At 41.3% G+C, this 17,063-nt stretch overlaps 1 protein-coding gene across 4 annotated transcripts in view; it reads left to right on the top strand.

Annotated features, from left to right (window-relative positions):
• Positions 1–17,063, top strand: part of DOCK1 (dedicator of cytokinesis 1) — a 312,454-nt gene that overhangs the window by 231,251 nt on the left and 64,140 nt on the right. For all 4 annotated transcript variants that reach the window (XM_074875532.1, XM_074875533.1, XM_074875534.1 and 1 more), the window contains 3 exons: positions 4,669–4,817; positions 15,119–15,204; positions 15,391–15,547. In XM_074875532.1, the coding sequence (XP_074731633.1) occupies positions 4,669–4,817; positions 15,119–15,204; positions 15,391–15,547 (392 nt within the window). The remainder of the gene's footprint in view (positions 1–4,668; positions 4,818–15,118; positions 15,205–15,390; positions 15,548–17,063) is intronic.

Consider the following 17,063-nt stretch of genomic DNA (forward strand, 5'->3'; position numbering starts at 1 on the left):
CTTTTATTTTTAACAGGGTTTTTATAAACCGAGATTATCCAGGTAGATGATTTCATGACCTCCTCTAGCTCTAATGTCTGTGATTCTGTAAGTGGCTGGGACCATTAATGCCGAAATCTCACATGTTGAGGGAGTCAGTAAATTGCTGCTCTTCCCAACAAAAGCTGCAAGAGAAAGGTAAATCGGAGGCAGGACCCCAATCCAAGGCGTCCTTTGTACTTCTCATAATGAGCAGCTTGCTTTGTCTCATCTTCTTTGTAATACAGATAGTCCATGCTGATCATGTTTAACTTCTGGCTCTTCACCAATCTCATGTATGTCACAGCATCAATTAAGAACGAATTCTGATTTACCACTGCAGGGGAATTGATTGGGGGGCACTTGACACTTTTACCTTAGAAGTTACACTACATTAGTCAAATTATTAATGTATATCTTCAGAAACAAAATCAAAAGTGAAAAGCTATAATTCTTGCATATGCTTGAGCATATAATTTTTATGACTATGCCATTGTGCATAAGATATGATGAAACCAAACAACCCTGACTTTTGATTTATGTATTAAAGGGTATGGATAAGCCTCAAAGATTAATATTTTGTCTCATCACTTTTTATTCATAAATACCATGATTAACATATAATGCCTGCTGAGTCAAAAATCCCCAGTCAGGAACAAGACAGTCCTCTAGCTATAATGCACATTTAAGAGTATAATTTATTTTTGGAAATTAAATAGTGGAATACAAATTCTAAAAGTTTTTTCTATGTTTTTCTGATGCAGTCGTGGCTGCAATATTCATACCTTCTTACCTTTATAAGTAGGGAAAAAAAAAAAAAAGAGCACGTATAGCAGACAGCAACACTAGCTGACTGTGTTAACGCACTTTAAATACCCGTAATTTAGGAATAAGATTTTTGTTTTAAACAGGGAAGCACATATGAGAGATTCAGCCTGACAGATTTTCTATTTAAATCCTGGTTGTAGCTGTCCTGTTTGATACTCTGCTAGATTTGATCATGAAGGCTTTAGATTTGAGTGCTGTGATGCAGCAGCAATGAGGATGGCTTCGGGGAGCCTAGTCCCAGTACGCTGAGCCCCCGCTGCGTTGCCTTTCTGAAAGCTCTGCAAGGCTTTTATTTTCTTGCCTGTACCAAAACAGTGTATATTAGTCTTTGTAGGCTTTTTTTCTTCCACATCACAACCTGAACTTTAAAATAATGTATTATTTTGAGTCACTGTTTTGTTGGAACTGAGGCTCCTTAGACTTCGGTGACACAGTGAGTATCAAAGAAGCATAAAGGAAGCTGTGGCCTTTGTCTTGAAAACATAGGAACTCAAACAACACACGCTTAAAAGCGTTACATGATGCAATTTAGCATATACAAAACACACTTTGACACTAGGTCATGGGTAGCAGTTTTCAGTGGTTAATGGTTTCAACAGTTATATGTTAAAGAAGTTGTAATGACATTTAAAATAATATCCTTGCGGTAAAGCTGGTCCAGGAAAGCCAGCTCAGAAAACATTGCATTTATTGTTGACATCTGAACCAGCTGGGGGGAGATGGAAAAGGAAAATTCCTGAAGGTGAAGTGAAATGGTTGCTACTGCTGTCCTCCAGCGAGGTGCTCACTGGCCTGGCCCTTCCCTCCACGTGCTTGACGTCAGAAAAGGTGTCTTGACAGAGACGTTAATGTCGTTGGAGGGAAAGCCAGGGTTAAAAATAGACCTGAACTTTGAGCGTTATATAAATAGAAGTCGTTAGAGATAACACTCTCTGAATTAGTCATGCATATTCAGAGCTGACCTGAGTGAGAGGTGAGGTTGCCAGCAAATTATTCGGTGTTTTTTGTGGCCCAAATTTAAATTAGAAGAACCTGGGAAATGAAAATCACACGTTATCCACTGAAGAAACCACCTTGGGTTTGGATCGCGTAATGAGGTCTGTTCCTGTCGTGTGTGCAGTCTGCAGGAGCACGTCTCATGGCAAGGCAGAAGCCACTGCAACGGAAAGTTTTTTGCATGTTCAAAAGGATTTTTTTTGTTTTGCATGTGTTTTTTAAAGCAGCTGCACAATTTGGTTTTCAGAAGAGAATCCTCAATTTTCTTCCAGACTTGTCACATTTTGAGTCTCTGCGTGGGAGTTCCCACACTCCCGGGGAAAAAAAAAAAAAGGCGAATTCATTGTTGGGTTGTTTATCAGAAAGTGCTGCCTGTGACAGGCATCTGGGATGGATGCTCTGGAGTACCAGAGGAAGATCATTTCCTTTCGTGTTTTGCTCTCATGCTTTCTTTTGTGTCACATCACCACGCTGGATCACATCATCGGAGCAAACACATGCGTGTGCATCATGACATCGCTGGTGTGCGTCGCCGCATCAGAAGGGCGTCACGCGGGGCTCTCAGCCCTCTCCCTCATCACCCCGGTGGTGGACAAACCCTTCCTCCATGTTGCTCCTCACGCATGCTTGATGAAGAAAACCAATCAAGATGCCTTAATGTCTTAATTTGCGCTGCCCTGCCTGCGCAGCTCCTGCCCGCCGCGGCTCTGGGTAACCGTGCAGCGGGGCAAGTGCTGGCCACGCCGCCCTGGCAGGTCCTTCCCTGTGGTTTTGTCTGCAGCCAAGCTGCCAAAACTCTGGTGGGAGCCACCTGCGGACCCTCCAGACGGCGTGAAGAGCTAAGCAGGTTTCAAACAGCAGACAAGGGATTTTTTCGCACCACAAAGTGATTTTAATAACTTCTGCGAATAATTCACATGATTCTACTCCCCCCAAGTCCTTCTGGTTTTCATATTCAGGGAAGCTCTCTGTCCTCTGTGATTTAAAAAGTCTGTTGCTGATTGCCTGCAAGGCAGCGGTGTGTGCAGCATGGCTCTGTGGGTCTGGGGCTGGCTGCCGCCCGCCGGGCCCCGCCAGGTCGGGAGCAAGTCCAGTGGCCACCTTTGGCTCCCCTTCACCTCGGTGGGCACCTTGGGAGGGGATGTCTCCGTGCCTTTGTCATCAGATCAGCTCTTCAGCGACTCCCTTTTTGAGCAAGAAATTTATACACCCCCAGAGAAAAGGAGAGGAGATCAATGATTTTTAAAACCTCTTTTGCGAATTCGCCGTTTTTCACGTCTAAAGTTCAAAAGATGTTGGTTACTTTTCTGAGGGAATCCCTGTGCTTCAAGCAATGGAAGAACCCACCGTGACACACAGAAAACTTCGTGACACTGAATTTGTGCCTGACAAATAACTTTTGTCACTATTATTTGTTTTCTGAAATACTGACTCTGATGCTTTTCAGGCATAATACAAGAAAACTGTCACCTGAGAGGCCAAATGTAATAATACTTGTAAGAGAGAATCTCACTTGATATTCCTTACCAACCACCAGCATTGCAGCATCATACAAAGTAGTTTTAGTTGAGTATTAATTTGCCCTAATAAGATTGCTAATGCTAATAGGATTCTGAAGTTTGCCAAATCAAGTAACTTAAATTATATCCGCTAAAAAAAAGTAGCGTGTTTTGTTAGTAAAGGATTTCTTCCTGATTACATTTGTTGAGATTTATGTTGGTTCTGGTCAAAAGTGAAACTACTAATTAAAGACTTCCACAGTTACTGCCGTACTGGCGTAGTGCAGTGGAATATAAATGAGTTAAAATCTGTTTCTGTCAGGTGTCACTGGTAGCTGCAGTGTCCTAAAATGGAGGAAGCTGAGGGGTCCTTCGATTAGCTCAGCTCTGAAGAGGTCTGTCTGAACCACAGCGGTGGATGTATAAACACTGTACGAGCCTGACTATACATCCCTTAGCACTGCATTTGTGAGAAATGTCACCAGTTGTGTAGTGAGGTTCAAATGAATCCCACCCCATTGCTGAAAGGGGGATGTGTTTATATTTTTTAAACTTCTGCCATCAGCTCCTCAGCCTGGCGCTCTCCGGTGCTGTGCTACGCTGCTCTACACCAGCATCTTTCCATGGAGTTGTTGAACAGATAATTTGGAGACCATATAATCTGCATTCTCTACACTCAAGCTAATAATATGAACAGTAACTAGATGTTTTTAACTATTCCAGTATTTATTAGGTACCGTGTTCCTGTGAAGGTTTAATTTCTAGTCTGTGTGTGGAGAGCGCAGCAGGGAGGGTTGGGGGAGGTGCGGTTTTCTCTTGGGAAGGTAAATATGAAATAAAGTTTGCCAGTCAGATCAGCTCTCAAAGAAAGAAGACATATTGTCGGCTTGGTAAGATGTAGTTTCATGTCTCGAGGCTAAGTATGCACTCGTGGTGACACTTTGATAGACTGACACAGGGAACATTTTGTACGCTGCGGAAGATACAAAAGTCTAAATAAATTAAAACAAGTGATGTGCCTTTTAGCCTCCTATTCTGCCATCCAGAAGTTGCATTGAAACTTAATATGAGTGTAAATACAGGTTTTTTGTAGAAAATGTGGCAAGTTCCAGTTTGACTACGGATTCAACAACTCTTGGTAGTTTGAGTTTATACCACGTACATCCCCTCCTGTGGTGTAAGTAATAATACGTGTTTCCGTAGTCGAATCTTAAAAAATACTTTCTTATGCTGTATGAGAATTTATTGACACAGCCTCTATAACAGTTACCTTCTACCAAAGCCAGTGGCTGTTTGTTAACTCTGAAATGCATCTTTTCTCTTAAAGGTCAGCATAAAATCAAGTTCATCCCAGAAATGGTGGGACCTATCTTAGAAATGACGCTTATCCCTGAAACTGAACTTCGGAAAGCTACAATCCCAATCTTCTTTGATATGATGCAGTGTGAATTTCATTCGACCAGAAGCTTCCAGATGGTAAGCAGTAAGCTACAGATATTAAAGGTTGTAAGAAAGATTTAATTGCTCTTTGAGAAAACATAAGAATTTTTGTCATTTCTTATTTTTCTAAAGAATAATTTTACGGATTTGCTTATTTTCTGTAACTCTGGAGTGGCTATAGAGTTTTCATCTGTTGGTTTTAAATTCTTACTGAAGGAAAAATTTGCATGAAGTAAATGAAACCTTCCGTTATGATACAAAAAGAGAGCAAAGACAGATGTTTTAAATTTTCACTGTGACTCAGAAAAGGAGTCTGCTTCTGAGTTAAATTGGACATATAGGAAGCCTGATAATGTGGCAACAGAAACTATAACCTGTGAGAATTTATCATCTCTAGTATCTTATAATTTTGATACTCTTTACTGTTTTATGGATTTTGAAGAGGGAAAAAAAGCTATCCTGTCAGTGTTTCTTCATGCTATACAGGCACTGCAAAATCTAAATACTAATGTAGCATTTTTATTCTGTTATATTTTAACATGCTGAGGGAAGTCCTTGGATAAGCACACACAATCTTATCCTGATAGCATCAACTTTTGAGAGACAAGTGGAGTGGAAGAAAGTTTCCTGACATCATTCATTTGACCTTCTTTCCCTTCAAACTTTGCCTTATGGATTGAGTATAAGACTAGTGAGGCCAGGTAGTGTTATGGTATAAGCCAGTGTAGCTCCTTTACCCTTGGAATTTCTCTCAGTTCAGGGTATGACCTTGTGAATTTTGCAATAAAGTTTGACGTGTGTTGTTTATTTTTTTCCCTTTATATTTGCAGTTTTCTTTCTTGGATGAAAAATCTAATCCTTTTCCATACTTTTTTGTGAACTGTTGTTCATAACCAGCTCTTAATAAATCTGTAGCCAGAGTAAATGAATATCTGCATGGAGAGACTTAAGCAAAGGAAATGGCATCAGCTTTATTACTTTGATTTGTTTTGTGCTGGATGGTGCGTAGAAAGGTTGTGAACTGTATTTTGGATCCATCCAATTACCACATAATCATTCTTTCTTATGTTTGAGTCTGATGATACTGTAAAGATTGAAATGCTCGCTGGGATGCCATTTAAACAGTTTCCTGTCAGATGCTCTCTTTTGTTGCTTGTCATTTTTTATTTGTACAATTATATGGATCATGAAAAATCCGAGGGTAACTTTATAGCTAAATTTATGGCCCTGTATTTTCTTGACAGAAGGAAACCAGCTTTTTGTGGAATAGTTGGGTGATTTTAATAAATGAATGTCTTAAATATTTCACACAAATTCTTTTTCGCCTTTTGAGAAGAAAAATGCCTCATGCTTAAGTCAGAGATGTCTTGGATTGTAGGTACTCAACATATATTTCTTATGTCAGTATAGCTTCTTTCTTTATGGACATAGCATTGATATGACAGGTGCAGAGGCAGTAAACCTTTTCTCAGTGCATTTGGAGTGAACGTTACATCTAACAGGGCATAATCAATCTGTCCGTTTACGGTTTTGCAGATAATGTAGTTATACAGTTTGATGAGTATCTCAGATTGGTCTTTGGGGAATGAAGATCACAGCTTGTAAAAAGCAGAGAATTATAGAAAAGTCTAGGTTGGATGGGACCTCTGGAAGCAATCTGGTCCAAATTGGGCCGTAGATTGGGTCATCCAGGGCCATCTCAAGCTCGGTATTGAGTATTTCCAGCAAGGAGGTTTCACCACTTCTCTGGGTGACCTATTCCAATTTTAAGACTTTTCTCCCTATATCCAGATGGAATTACCCTGAATCAACTTGTGCCTGTTGCTGCTTGTGTTGTTACTGTTTACCCTTATAAACAGAGTAATTCATCTCCTCTATAACCACTTTTTAGATGTTGAAAGGCTTGAATCTGCCTTTCTCTAGGCTGAACAAACCCAGTTCCTTCAACCATTCTCCAGGTTCTCCAACACTCTGCTCATCTTGGTGGCCTTCCATTAGACCATCCCCAGTTTCTCAGTGTCTTTCTCAAGCTGGGGGAATGAAAGCTGGATTCAGTATTCCTGCTGTAGCCCAACAAATGGAATAATCCTGTTGATCCTCTACCTGTAGTCTTGTTGGTGCAATCAAGGACACATTGTGCCTACATTGAAGGGGCACACTGCTTCTTCATGTTCAGCTGTCCACCAGGTCCTTTCCAGCAGAGCATCTTGTACTGCTGCTTGCAACTATGCCATCCTAGAAGTTTCTCTTCCTTAAATATTGCACTATTTTATGTTGCCTGTCTTTCAGACTAAGTTGTTAAACCACTACCCTTTGAGATCAGCAATTTAGCCACTTTTTCCACCCATTTCATAGTCCGTCTATCCAGTCTATATCTTATCAACTTGTCAACAAGTATGCTTTGTGGGACAGTATCAAACACATTGCTGAGATCGAGACAACCACAGCCCTTCATCCACAGAGCAGAGAGTTTTATTCCAGAAGGTAGTCAGGTTGGTCAGATGTGTTTTACCCTTGGTAAATCCATATTGGCTTTTCCCAGTCACCTACTCACCCTTTGTGTACCTGGAAATAGCTTCCATGAAGCTTTGCTTCATTATTTCCTCAGGGACTGAAGTGGGCCTGCCTGGCCTGTATCTTCCTGGCTCATCTCTTTTGTCTCTTTTGTGCTTAAGTGATAGAAATAGATATAAAGTAATTTAAATATTACCAATACCTAGGCAAGCTTTCATACTTAATGTGTCAGTGTAATGTACTGCATTGTGTCGTCTGTATGCAGCTACCAATTATCATTGTCCAGCATTGCTTTCAAAGAGAACTTCAAAATTGAATGGTTGGCTGCTGCTAAACTAATCTGCCAGAAATCCAATTATCTAACCTTATTAGTCACATCAACAAGGGTTTAGATTGGCTCCACTTCTCCAGCAGATGTATAAACGACATGATTTGTGGGGGAGGAATTTACATTTTTTGCAGAACTTAATGCTGTGAGGGCTTGTGTTATAAACAGCTTTCTCCATGGCGGTTTTAATTTCAGTATGAATTGGTTTGCCTGGTAAAACCAGTAACAGACAGAATGGAGTTTTTTGTTCTTCCAGTTTATATAGCCCTGAGAAAAAACAGAAGATAAGTTCCTCTTGTTTTTACAGAGCTAAATTAAAGGCCGACTGAATTAAAAGCTGGAGTTGCCCATTTTTGTCCTCTCCCTCTTAAGGTGCTTTGAAGCCTATATAAGGCTTCAAAGTAGCCTGTACCTCAAAGCAGTATCTTTGTACTAGAGTCAGTGTGGGACTGAAGCTTCCCTATAGAAGAAAATGCCTCCTTCTCCTCTTTGCTTTTTTCCCTTTGCCTGTTTCCCTAGTGAACCCTCCAGATCAAAGGGAATATGTCAGAGCCACAGGAGCGATGAAAGAGAATTGGTTTGATTGTTCAAGGCCTGGTCAGATGAACATGATGGATCCCGTGGTGACAGCAGGAAAGTTAGTTCATCATGAAACAGTCATTCCGTTGAAATGTGGAATTCAGAGCATAAAAAGCCCCTGACCACCTGATTTTGCTGCTCGTTCCTCCCAGTTGTCACTTATTCTAGCTCCATTTCCTATGAGCACTCCTGTTTATTTGCCTACCCAAAACTTTTAACTTACCTTTTCTGGACCAGTGTCATTGCTGATGGAATGTTCTGCTTGTTCTGGGTTGAAGCCATTCATAGAGAGGTGCCAGTGCAGGAACTGGTACAAAACAGAGCGTGGAGGAAGTGGGAGGAGGCAGGGGGAGGTATTGGGTAGCTTTTCCCTATCTCATGGCACTGCACCATAATACGATTTCCTTTAACTGATCTGGTATAATTTAATTAGTAGAAGCAGCTTACTTCAAGAGCCAAAAAAACCTATTAACAAAATAAGGTAAGAGATTGAGTCAGAAGCATTACCCCAGCCTGTCTTCCCCAACATAATTACATTTCTCATCAAGTAGGACCCTTATCCTTCAAAGTAAAATCTGAGGGGTATACCCCCACACACTCTGCAGTGCTGAGGAAGAAGAAATTAGAAGTCCCATATGTCTAGTTTTCAGCCTGAACCACATTACAAAGGAGAATCATCAGGGTCTGGTGGTGGTAGCATCACTGATATAAGCATACAGGCTCCAGCATGTGTTCTTACCTTGCTAGAGGAAGGAGTTGTGTAAAAGTAATTATATGAGGAAAGAGCCCCAAAAATGCAACAATGCATCTGTTCCGTTTTCTGCGAATAGGAATGACAATTAGCATAGTGGAACCATAGCTGAAAAGATAGAAGGATGATAGAGAAGTGCATAATAAATGAATGCATAATGCAAAATCATATAGAAATGCATAATTAATAAATGCATAATGTATATGATTGCTAAAATAAAACCATGGGTGCAGCTAAAATATCTCTACCTAGTGTTCTGTTGTGAAGAGAATTAGAGTAAAGACCAGAAGAAATAAAGAGAAAACCCTGTTAATTCATTTCTAACATTTCACAATAAATGTCAGTATCAAGACAGTCATACCAGCATTCTTATTTGCAGTGTAATTTCTTGTTGCTTGTCAATGAATTTCAAATTGATATAGTTCTCCTTAATGAGAAGTACCTACTTTATCTGAATCTCCCTTGATTTTTAGAACCTATAATTTCTTTTACCACTCCTGAGCCCTGTGTTAACCTCCCTTGTGCTATGGATGTGCAGACAGAACACGTTAATGATTTGTCAAGTTTCCGTGATGCTGCAGATTCTCCTCTGTAATCCCACTGAATGTGCAAATTCAAATAAGTCATCCCCAGAAAGAATTAACTTCAATAAGTAACATTTTTAGTTGTCTACAGTTGAAATTTAAATGTGTAAGTTTTTCTTGTTTTCTGGCCTTTTCTGACCTTGATCAGTATTCCTCCCTCACCCCACCTGAAGAGCAAGGGAGAAAGGTAATGCAGTAAGTCTAGAGATCTCCAAAATCACCTAATATTAAATGGCTGCCAGATCTGTTTGCTGACCAGAATGGTGTGGGAAAATAGGAAAGGGAACAGGTGAAACTGTTGGGAATTACCACCAACCTCCATAGCAGCTTTTGAACAAAGTTTTACAGTACTTGCGTGCTATTTCTGCATTAGGACTAATTTCTAGTGGTGTTATCTGTCATTTGAATTTTATATGGCAAATTCATTATTATCCCATATCAAAACAAATTTATAGCGGCTTGGAGGATTGAAAGGTCTCATCTACAGCTAGATTAAATTGTCAATCAGCGCTACAAATCTAGCCTGACCACATTTTAGGTAAACCTAAAACCCAAAGTGATTAGTTGAGCTGACACTTGAAGACGCTAGATAGCTTACACTGATTTATTTTCTCCAGAAGGGAGATTGTAACAGACAGATGAAGTTGTGGATATACCCTTTGCTCAAGTTCAAACACACATCCTAAAGAGAAGCTGAGATCTTGATCAACTGCAAGGAAAAGTTGATAGTAATTTCCTGTAATCTTCCTAACATCACCCCTCAAGCTTTGACTGTCATCAGAAGGATATGAATCTAACTCATTGATGGTGCCAGATATACCCCCAAAGCCTCCAGAAAGAGCCTCGGCAAGTGTTCACTGGCTGTGGTGTAAACATTGAAAATCTGGCGTTTTTTCACTTGAGAGTAAATTCCATCACAATAATTGCAGGCCTACTTTGTGCTATTTTATTCATTAAAAAAAAAAAAAAAGAAAAATTGAGACTTTATCAACAGATGCCAGATGCAGTGTCCCAGAACCATTAGCTTGTACGACTCTAGGGCTGCGTTCTTACTGTGGAAGACAGTCGCTCCATAAACCTCAAATGGTGTTGGTGAAAGGTTCTTCTGTGGAAAGACCGCAGAAGGAATTTTAACTACGTTAAATAACGTTTAGTCATCTGGCTTGCATGATCTATATCATATCGGTTCCTTGAGAAGTACCAAGAATGATTGAAGAGCAAAGATATTGTTAATAGTCCTTAAAACCCCAGAAATGCCTCAAGTCTACTTTTGTTCAACCCAAGAGGGCCATTAGGGAGATGGCCCAACAAAGCCTAGATTTACAGAAATATAAGTAAAATTGATATCAGGAAGATACTCAAGATCCTGTATGACAGATATAATTGCCTTTCTTTGTCTGAGTAATCTCTTGCTAAAAAATATATCACCTAAAGGGCTCACACTGGCAGTAAGTGTCATTTTTTACATTGGTATAGAAAGTCAGTTTCTTTCTGATCTCATTAGAGAACATGAATTTTGTGACTTCTCTGTTTCATCATTGTGTTGCTTCAGTGTTCTACTTGACACGTCCTTGTACTATGGAAACGTGTTTCAGCTTGTGTTTGCTTCTCAGAGGGGGTGGATTGCATTATTCTCCCTTTTCTCATTTTCCTGTCATTTTTTGCATAATGGATTCATTGTATAAAAAACCTTATTTCACTTCACTTTTCATTCATTTCTTCACAAGGAAAGTAGTGAGGGAGTGGAACAGAGAGGCTGTGTAATCATCCATCCATGGAGACGTTCAGTACTTGGCTAAGCAAGTCACAGTTGGCCTGATGTAGTGTTGGCAATAATCCTGCATCACCTGGGAGGGTGGATGAAATGACCTTCAAGGTCTCTTCCAGTCAGTGTTTCTATGGTTCTGTGGATCATTTGGGGAACAGAAGAGCACCTTCAAAATATTTTAATCCGAGGTTTGGGGTTTCATCTTTAAAACAGTCACGCATAATAGTAAAAATTGGTTTAAGATGGAATATCTGTTGTTTGGGTACTTGGTTGATTTTATCGCTGTGTGCATGATACAATCTGCAGTTCAGCTTTCCTGACAGCTCACAGCTCGTTTGACTTGTGCATGTTGTTAGATTCTATCCTGAATTTGCTCTGAGCAGTAGGTGAGCAGGACTTTTTCTGCCATTATTTGTCATGATAGCTTGTAGTCACTGAGCTCAGAGCAGAGATTTTTTTCTCTGTTTGTAACACAGTTCTGGTGGGCTGCCACGTAGCGTGTGAAAATAAATTTCCTAACTCAAAAGCAGAGGACAGGAAGTCTAGGGTTGCACATGAAGGAAGGAGATGATGTGAATATCAACTGCAGTTAATGCTGAGAAGAAAACAGAGACTTGGAAAGGGAAACAAAACCAGTGTCCGGGATCTGACTGTGGATTTTGACATTACTGCTGTTGAGCCTGTTACGATGGTCAGAGATTGAGTTGTCCTGACGAAGAGGAGTATTTTGGTATTGCCACAATTTATCAAGCAAATCCTTCAGACCAACATGTATTTCTCCCTAAAAAGGATTTTTCTTAGCAAAGCAGGAACTCTATAGTCCATGGCCACATTTCATACACAGGTTCAACTTGGCCAACATGTCTATGTTCACTACTGCTGTGGGCTCCAGCAGAAAAGGATCTTCCAGGAGAGCAGACAGGTGCCTCCAGCCATGGGGGTGGCCAAGATGCTTCTCGTCGCCCTTACTTGCCGCAGGTTTTTCTCTTGTTCTGCCTCGGTTTGCCTTGCCCCACGCATGCAGCAGTTATTTCAGGAGAAAGGGATTGTGGCAGAGCTAAGGGCATGTCTGCTTGGTACTCGGCAGAGGCGTTATGATAACCTTTGTTGGCCGAGGTGGGAGTGTGTGGGCAGAGCTTAAAATGTAGCGTACGTTGGCAGAAAGAGATCAGTGGTGGACGTGGCTATCACGCCTCCTCAAAGTGATATAAATTAAGGTGGTGAAAAGTGCTCTCTTATCATCAGAGTTTCATCATGACTTAAGTCCGTTGGCAGGGGTGATCTCACACTCCTCGCTGAAATAAATATGCCAACAGAATTTCACAGTGTGGACTAAAAAAAAAATCCAGTTTCTCTTCCTAGCTAAACCAATCTGAGCCCTGCTGCTGGCTGGAGATAACAACTTCTCTTCCCCAGTTCCACCATGGGGCTGCCCCTGTAGAAAGCCCCTGTCCCCTGTTGCCCCCCCCTGCCCCTTGGTTGCCGCGCTGAGCGGTGGTGCCTCGGCCGGGGCAGCAGCACCCATGGGGTGGCCACACGTGGCTCCTGTTTGGGGGTCAGTCTGCCTGGCACACCGCCAGTGGGACCACGGCCGAGCTCCCCGCTCTGCACGGGCACCTGGGATGCTCTGGGATGGTGGTCCCGGTGCCCGTTGTCAGCCCTTGGTGGAGGCTGCTGGGCTGGCAGGGCTCTCTGCGGGGATTTTTTTCCTTCCTAGTACGTAGATTTTGATTTTTACCTTTCAGCACAGATATCAGCTGCATCTTCAGCACATGACCTCTACTACAACGCTCTTGAGGTTGTCCTTGTTGCCTCCTTACAGTTGTTCCCAGTGAAAGAAAAGTCTAATTTTGCTGACAGGCTTTCAGCAAAAGCCTGCCTTCTCCAATTAGAGAGCCCCTCTGCTGATCGGGCAGCGTTTGGTGGCTGTGCCAGAGGAGCTAATGCTGTGGGCACTGAAGTAGATATTTTGATCAGTGGAAATAATTTACAAAGAACAAGAAATGCCAGCGTGTTACTAGTATGACTTAAGAGGTGGGGAAGTATAGCACTGGGAAGGAAAGTTCATGGCTTGAACGGAGGTGCAAGATCATAGAATCACAGAATCATCAAGGTTTCTTAACCATTAACCGTAACCAACCATTAACCTCACACTGACCGTTCCCAACTCCACCAGATCCCTCAGCGCTGGGTCAACCCGACTCTTCAACCCCTCCAGGGATGGGGACTCCCCCCCTGCCCTGGGCAGCCCATTCCAACGCCCAACAACCCCTTCTGCAAAGAAATACTTCCTAAGAGCCAGTCTGACCCTGCCCTGGCGCAGCTTGAGGCCATTCCCTCTTGTCCTGGCGCTTGTTCCTTGGGTCAAGAGACTCATCCCCCCTCTCTGCACCCCCTTTCAGGGAGTTGTAGGGGGCGATGAGGTCTCCCCTCAGCCTCCTCTTCTCCAGACTAAACCCCCCCAGTTCCCTCAGCCGCTCCCCATCAGACCTGTGCTCCAGACCCTGCACCAGCTCCGTTGCCCTTCTCTGGACACGCTCGAGTCATTCAATGTCCTTTTTGGAGTGAGGGGCCCAAAACTGAACCCAGTCATCGAGGTGAAAGTTGGGGTTCTGGGCACCACTCACGTTGGCTGCTGCTGAGCCTGGTGGTCATGGAAGTGCCTCCTCGGTCTGGAAGTATATCAAGCTACAGACAGTCTATTCTTTTTTCATTTGTACTTTATATGCTGTTAATATTAACTGCAGATACAAAGTACATCTCTTGACATTTACAAAATGTTAGTACGCTTTGTTCTTTGTGCAGGTGGCCCTTCGCTTCTCCTTGGAATAGTTAGGGACTGCTTGAGCCAGTGACAGTGAAGAAACCTGGAAGACAATTGTTCTGTCAGTAAACTCCCTCTCTGACTAATGGGCCCCCATTGCCCTGCCACAGGCTCCCTTCTCATCCGGGCTCTTCTGCAGAGGTCCCTTGACAATAGGTTGTTTCCTAAGGGTGTGGATGTCTGTGCTTATTTAATGAAGAATTAGGAATTAGATGACTAGATGGACTCGTTACATAGCAGCAGACCTAGAGTGATCCTTCCTGCACTAACAGGTTGCACTCATTCCTAGCCTGGGCCTTAGGGAATGTAACAGCAACAGGGAAAACCCGCTGTAATCATTGAAAATCCAGTGAATTATCCCGTTTGCATTTAAAATATATTTTATTGCCCACTGATGTTTGCATCTTTTTATTATTGCCCAGATAAAAATACTACTCTTAAGTTGTTTGAAACAACTTCCTTCCCCTCTGCAGTGACTTATTAACAGGTTTGTTAATTGAATTGTGCCCTGCTGTGAGTCAGTATCTGTATGCTAAAAAGGGATGTTAGTGATCCTAGGGTGTACATCTGGCTGAGTTATCCAGCCTTAGGTGTTATTTATCTCCTAGAGCTTTCAACGCTTTTGTATTTTACTTTTGTTGCTATTACCGTTATGGTGAGGACATTTTGTGCCTGGCTTTGTGTCTTCATTTTCCCTGCCCTCATTCTTGTCATTAATCTCCTTATTTAGTTTTTCGTAATGCAAATATTTACACTTCATTTAACAACATGACCAATGATTTCTTCAACAAAAAAAGTCCTTGTAGGGCAGGAGATCACTGTGGATAGTCTAATACCAGAGATTGCAAACTCTTAAAGTCAATCAAGCTTTAAAACAGTGGCTAAACATCTCACTGAGATACCCAACCAATCTGTGAACCATTGAGGCTACAGTAATAAAGTGAAATATTTGCCATCTGATTATTTACGCTTGCTTTGTTTAATTATAGTTTGAAAAGGAGATCATCACGAAACTGGATCATGAAGTGGAAGGAGGCAGAGGAGATGAACAGTACAAAGTGTTATTTGACAAAATGTAAGTGTTGATCAGCGGTGAGATTTATGTCACCGTAAAGTCAGGAGAGAGAGCAATTAGACTACAATGAACTTTGTAGCCCAGAAATAATTAAAATCTGTTAATGATGCATAATATTTAAAATTGCACCTGACTCAAGGTTTTTTCTGCATGTGATTAACAAGGCGAATGTAATTGGTCTTTCAGTCTCTTGGAGCACTGCAGAAAACACAAATACCTTGCTAAAAGTGGAGAAACTTTTGTGAAACTTGTTGTCCGCTTAATGGAGAGGTTGTTGGACTACAGGACCATAATGCACGACGAGAACAAGGAGAACCACATGAGCTGTACTGTCAACGTGCTGGTAAGCAAAGAGAAGTCACCAGCCTGAAATGACTACTGCGTTCTTAATTTTACAGCTTTAACAAAAGATTTGTGTAAAACAGACTGCATGTTGGGATTCTCATGAAAGTTTGAAATACTTGTGGATTTTTTTTCCCTTTTTTAATGAAGTTGAATCCATGAAAACATGGGTTATTACTTCTTTAATTAATTCTAAGGAAAGATTTAAGAAGAAATGTCTCAGGGCTTGATCTTTGAGGGCTGTTCATAGACATTTACAATTGATGTATGAACAACATTACGTAGGAAAGCACTTCGACATACAGAACGTTGGAGTAACACGCAGTTTTCTACCAAGATTTTCATGCATTTGCAATCCCATTTGTATTCTGTTTACTGCTCAGTTTCTGTATTCAAAATTTTTGAAGTAGTTTGAGTGTTACTCTTTAACTGAAAGCGGAATGTGAAATTTCTGCCTCTTTGTTTCACAAATTCTGGAGTATCTACTATATACAACAAACCTTTTAATTTAGGCTAGAGTTGGAAGCAAGAGCTGTTGTCCCCATGGCAGACACATCATGCTTTTCAGCCCAAGAAGTAGTCTGAGATTTTACTAGCACAAAATCAGGACATATTGAAAAATTATGTCAAAATACATTTTAGAGACCCCCAAACATAGTACTAGCTAAATTTGATTTTTCCAATAGGACTCGATATTAAACTGTTAGCCACTAAGGATTCATAGCTTTCATCCCTCTATCATGGTCAAAGCTTTCATTTCGTTTAAATAAGTTGGGCACAGACAGTGTTTATCATTTATGTGATAGGGCTGATAGATTTTGTTCAGGCTGGTTTGGAAAGATCTGAGTAAATAGTTTGTAGCTTTAGCACTTGCAAGTAATGTGAACGTCCTCGGCTCGTGCAGTGCAGCCTTTATGCCGCGCTATCACATAAGCTATAAATGAAACCATGCCCATTAGAATGGGAGAGAAGATAGAGACATCAAATCAGAAATTGGGATTTTATTTTTAGGGTTTTTTTTTCCTCTCTGTCCACATCAAAAAGCAACAGAATGTTTAGGAAATGAGAAAAGGGGAGGAACTTGGAGAGTTGTCACCGGCTGTTGATCTATCAAGTACCGTTAGGTCACCCGCGGAAGAGTCATAGCGTGGTTCTGAGCAGAGTTTGAGTGAGGAAAGCCTGCCAGTTCACACCAAACAAGATAGGAAATAAAAAATCACATACACCATACGCTCTAAAACATGACAATGATTTATAAAACTGGAAAAATTTCCCTAGTAAGGTGAATTTATTTCTCCTTCCTTTCATCGTAATACTCTTGAGTCTTCCCCTCGTAATTCTTGCCTTAAACCACAGGCTGACTGATGGCACACTTGGGGGTTGGTTTTGTTTTCTCAAAGTGTCTCTAACAGCATCTCCTGATGCTGATTTTTTTCATCTGAATTTTTCAAGTATTTGCAGATGATAAGTTTGGTGGGCGATTTACTGCTGTCAAGTTAAATCACGGTGAGATATCC

The sequence above is a fragment of the Strix uralensis genome, chromosome 7 (genome assembly GCF_047716275.1).
Source record: "Strix uralensis isolate ZFMK-TIS-50842 chromosome 7, bStrUra1, whole genome shotgun sequence".
In the NCBI taxonomy this organism is placed as follows: Eukaryota; Metazoa; Chordata; class Aves; order Strigiformes; family Strigidae; genus Strix; species Strix uralensis.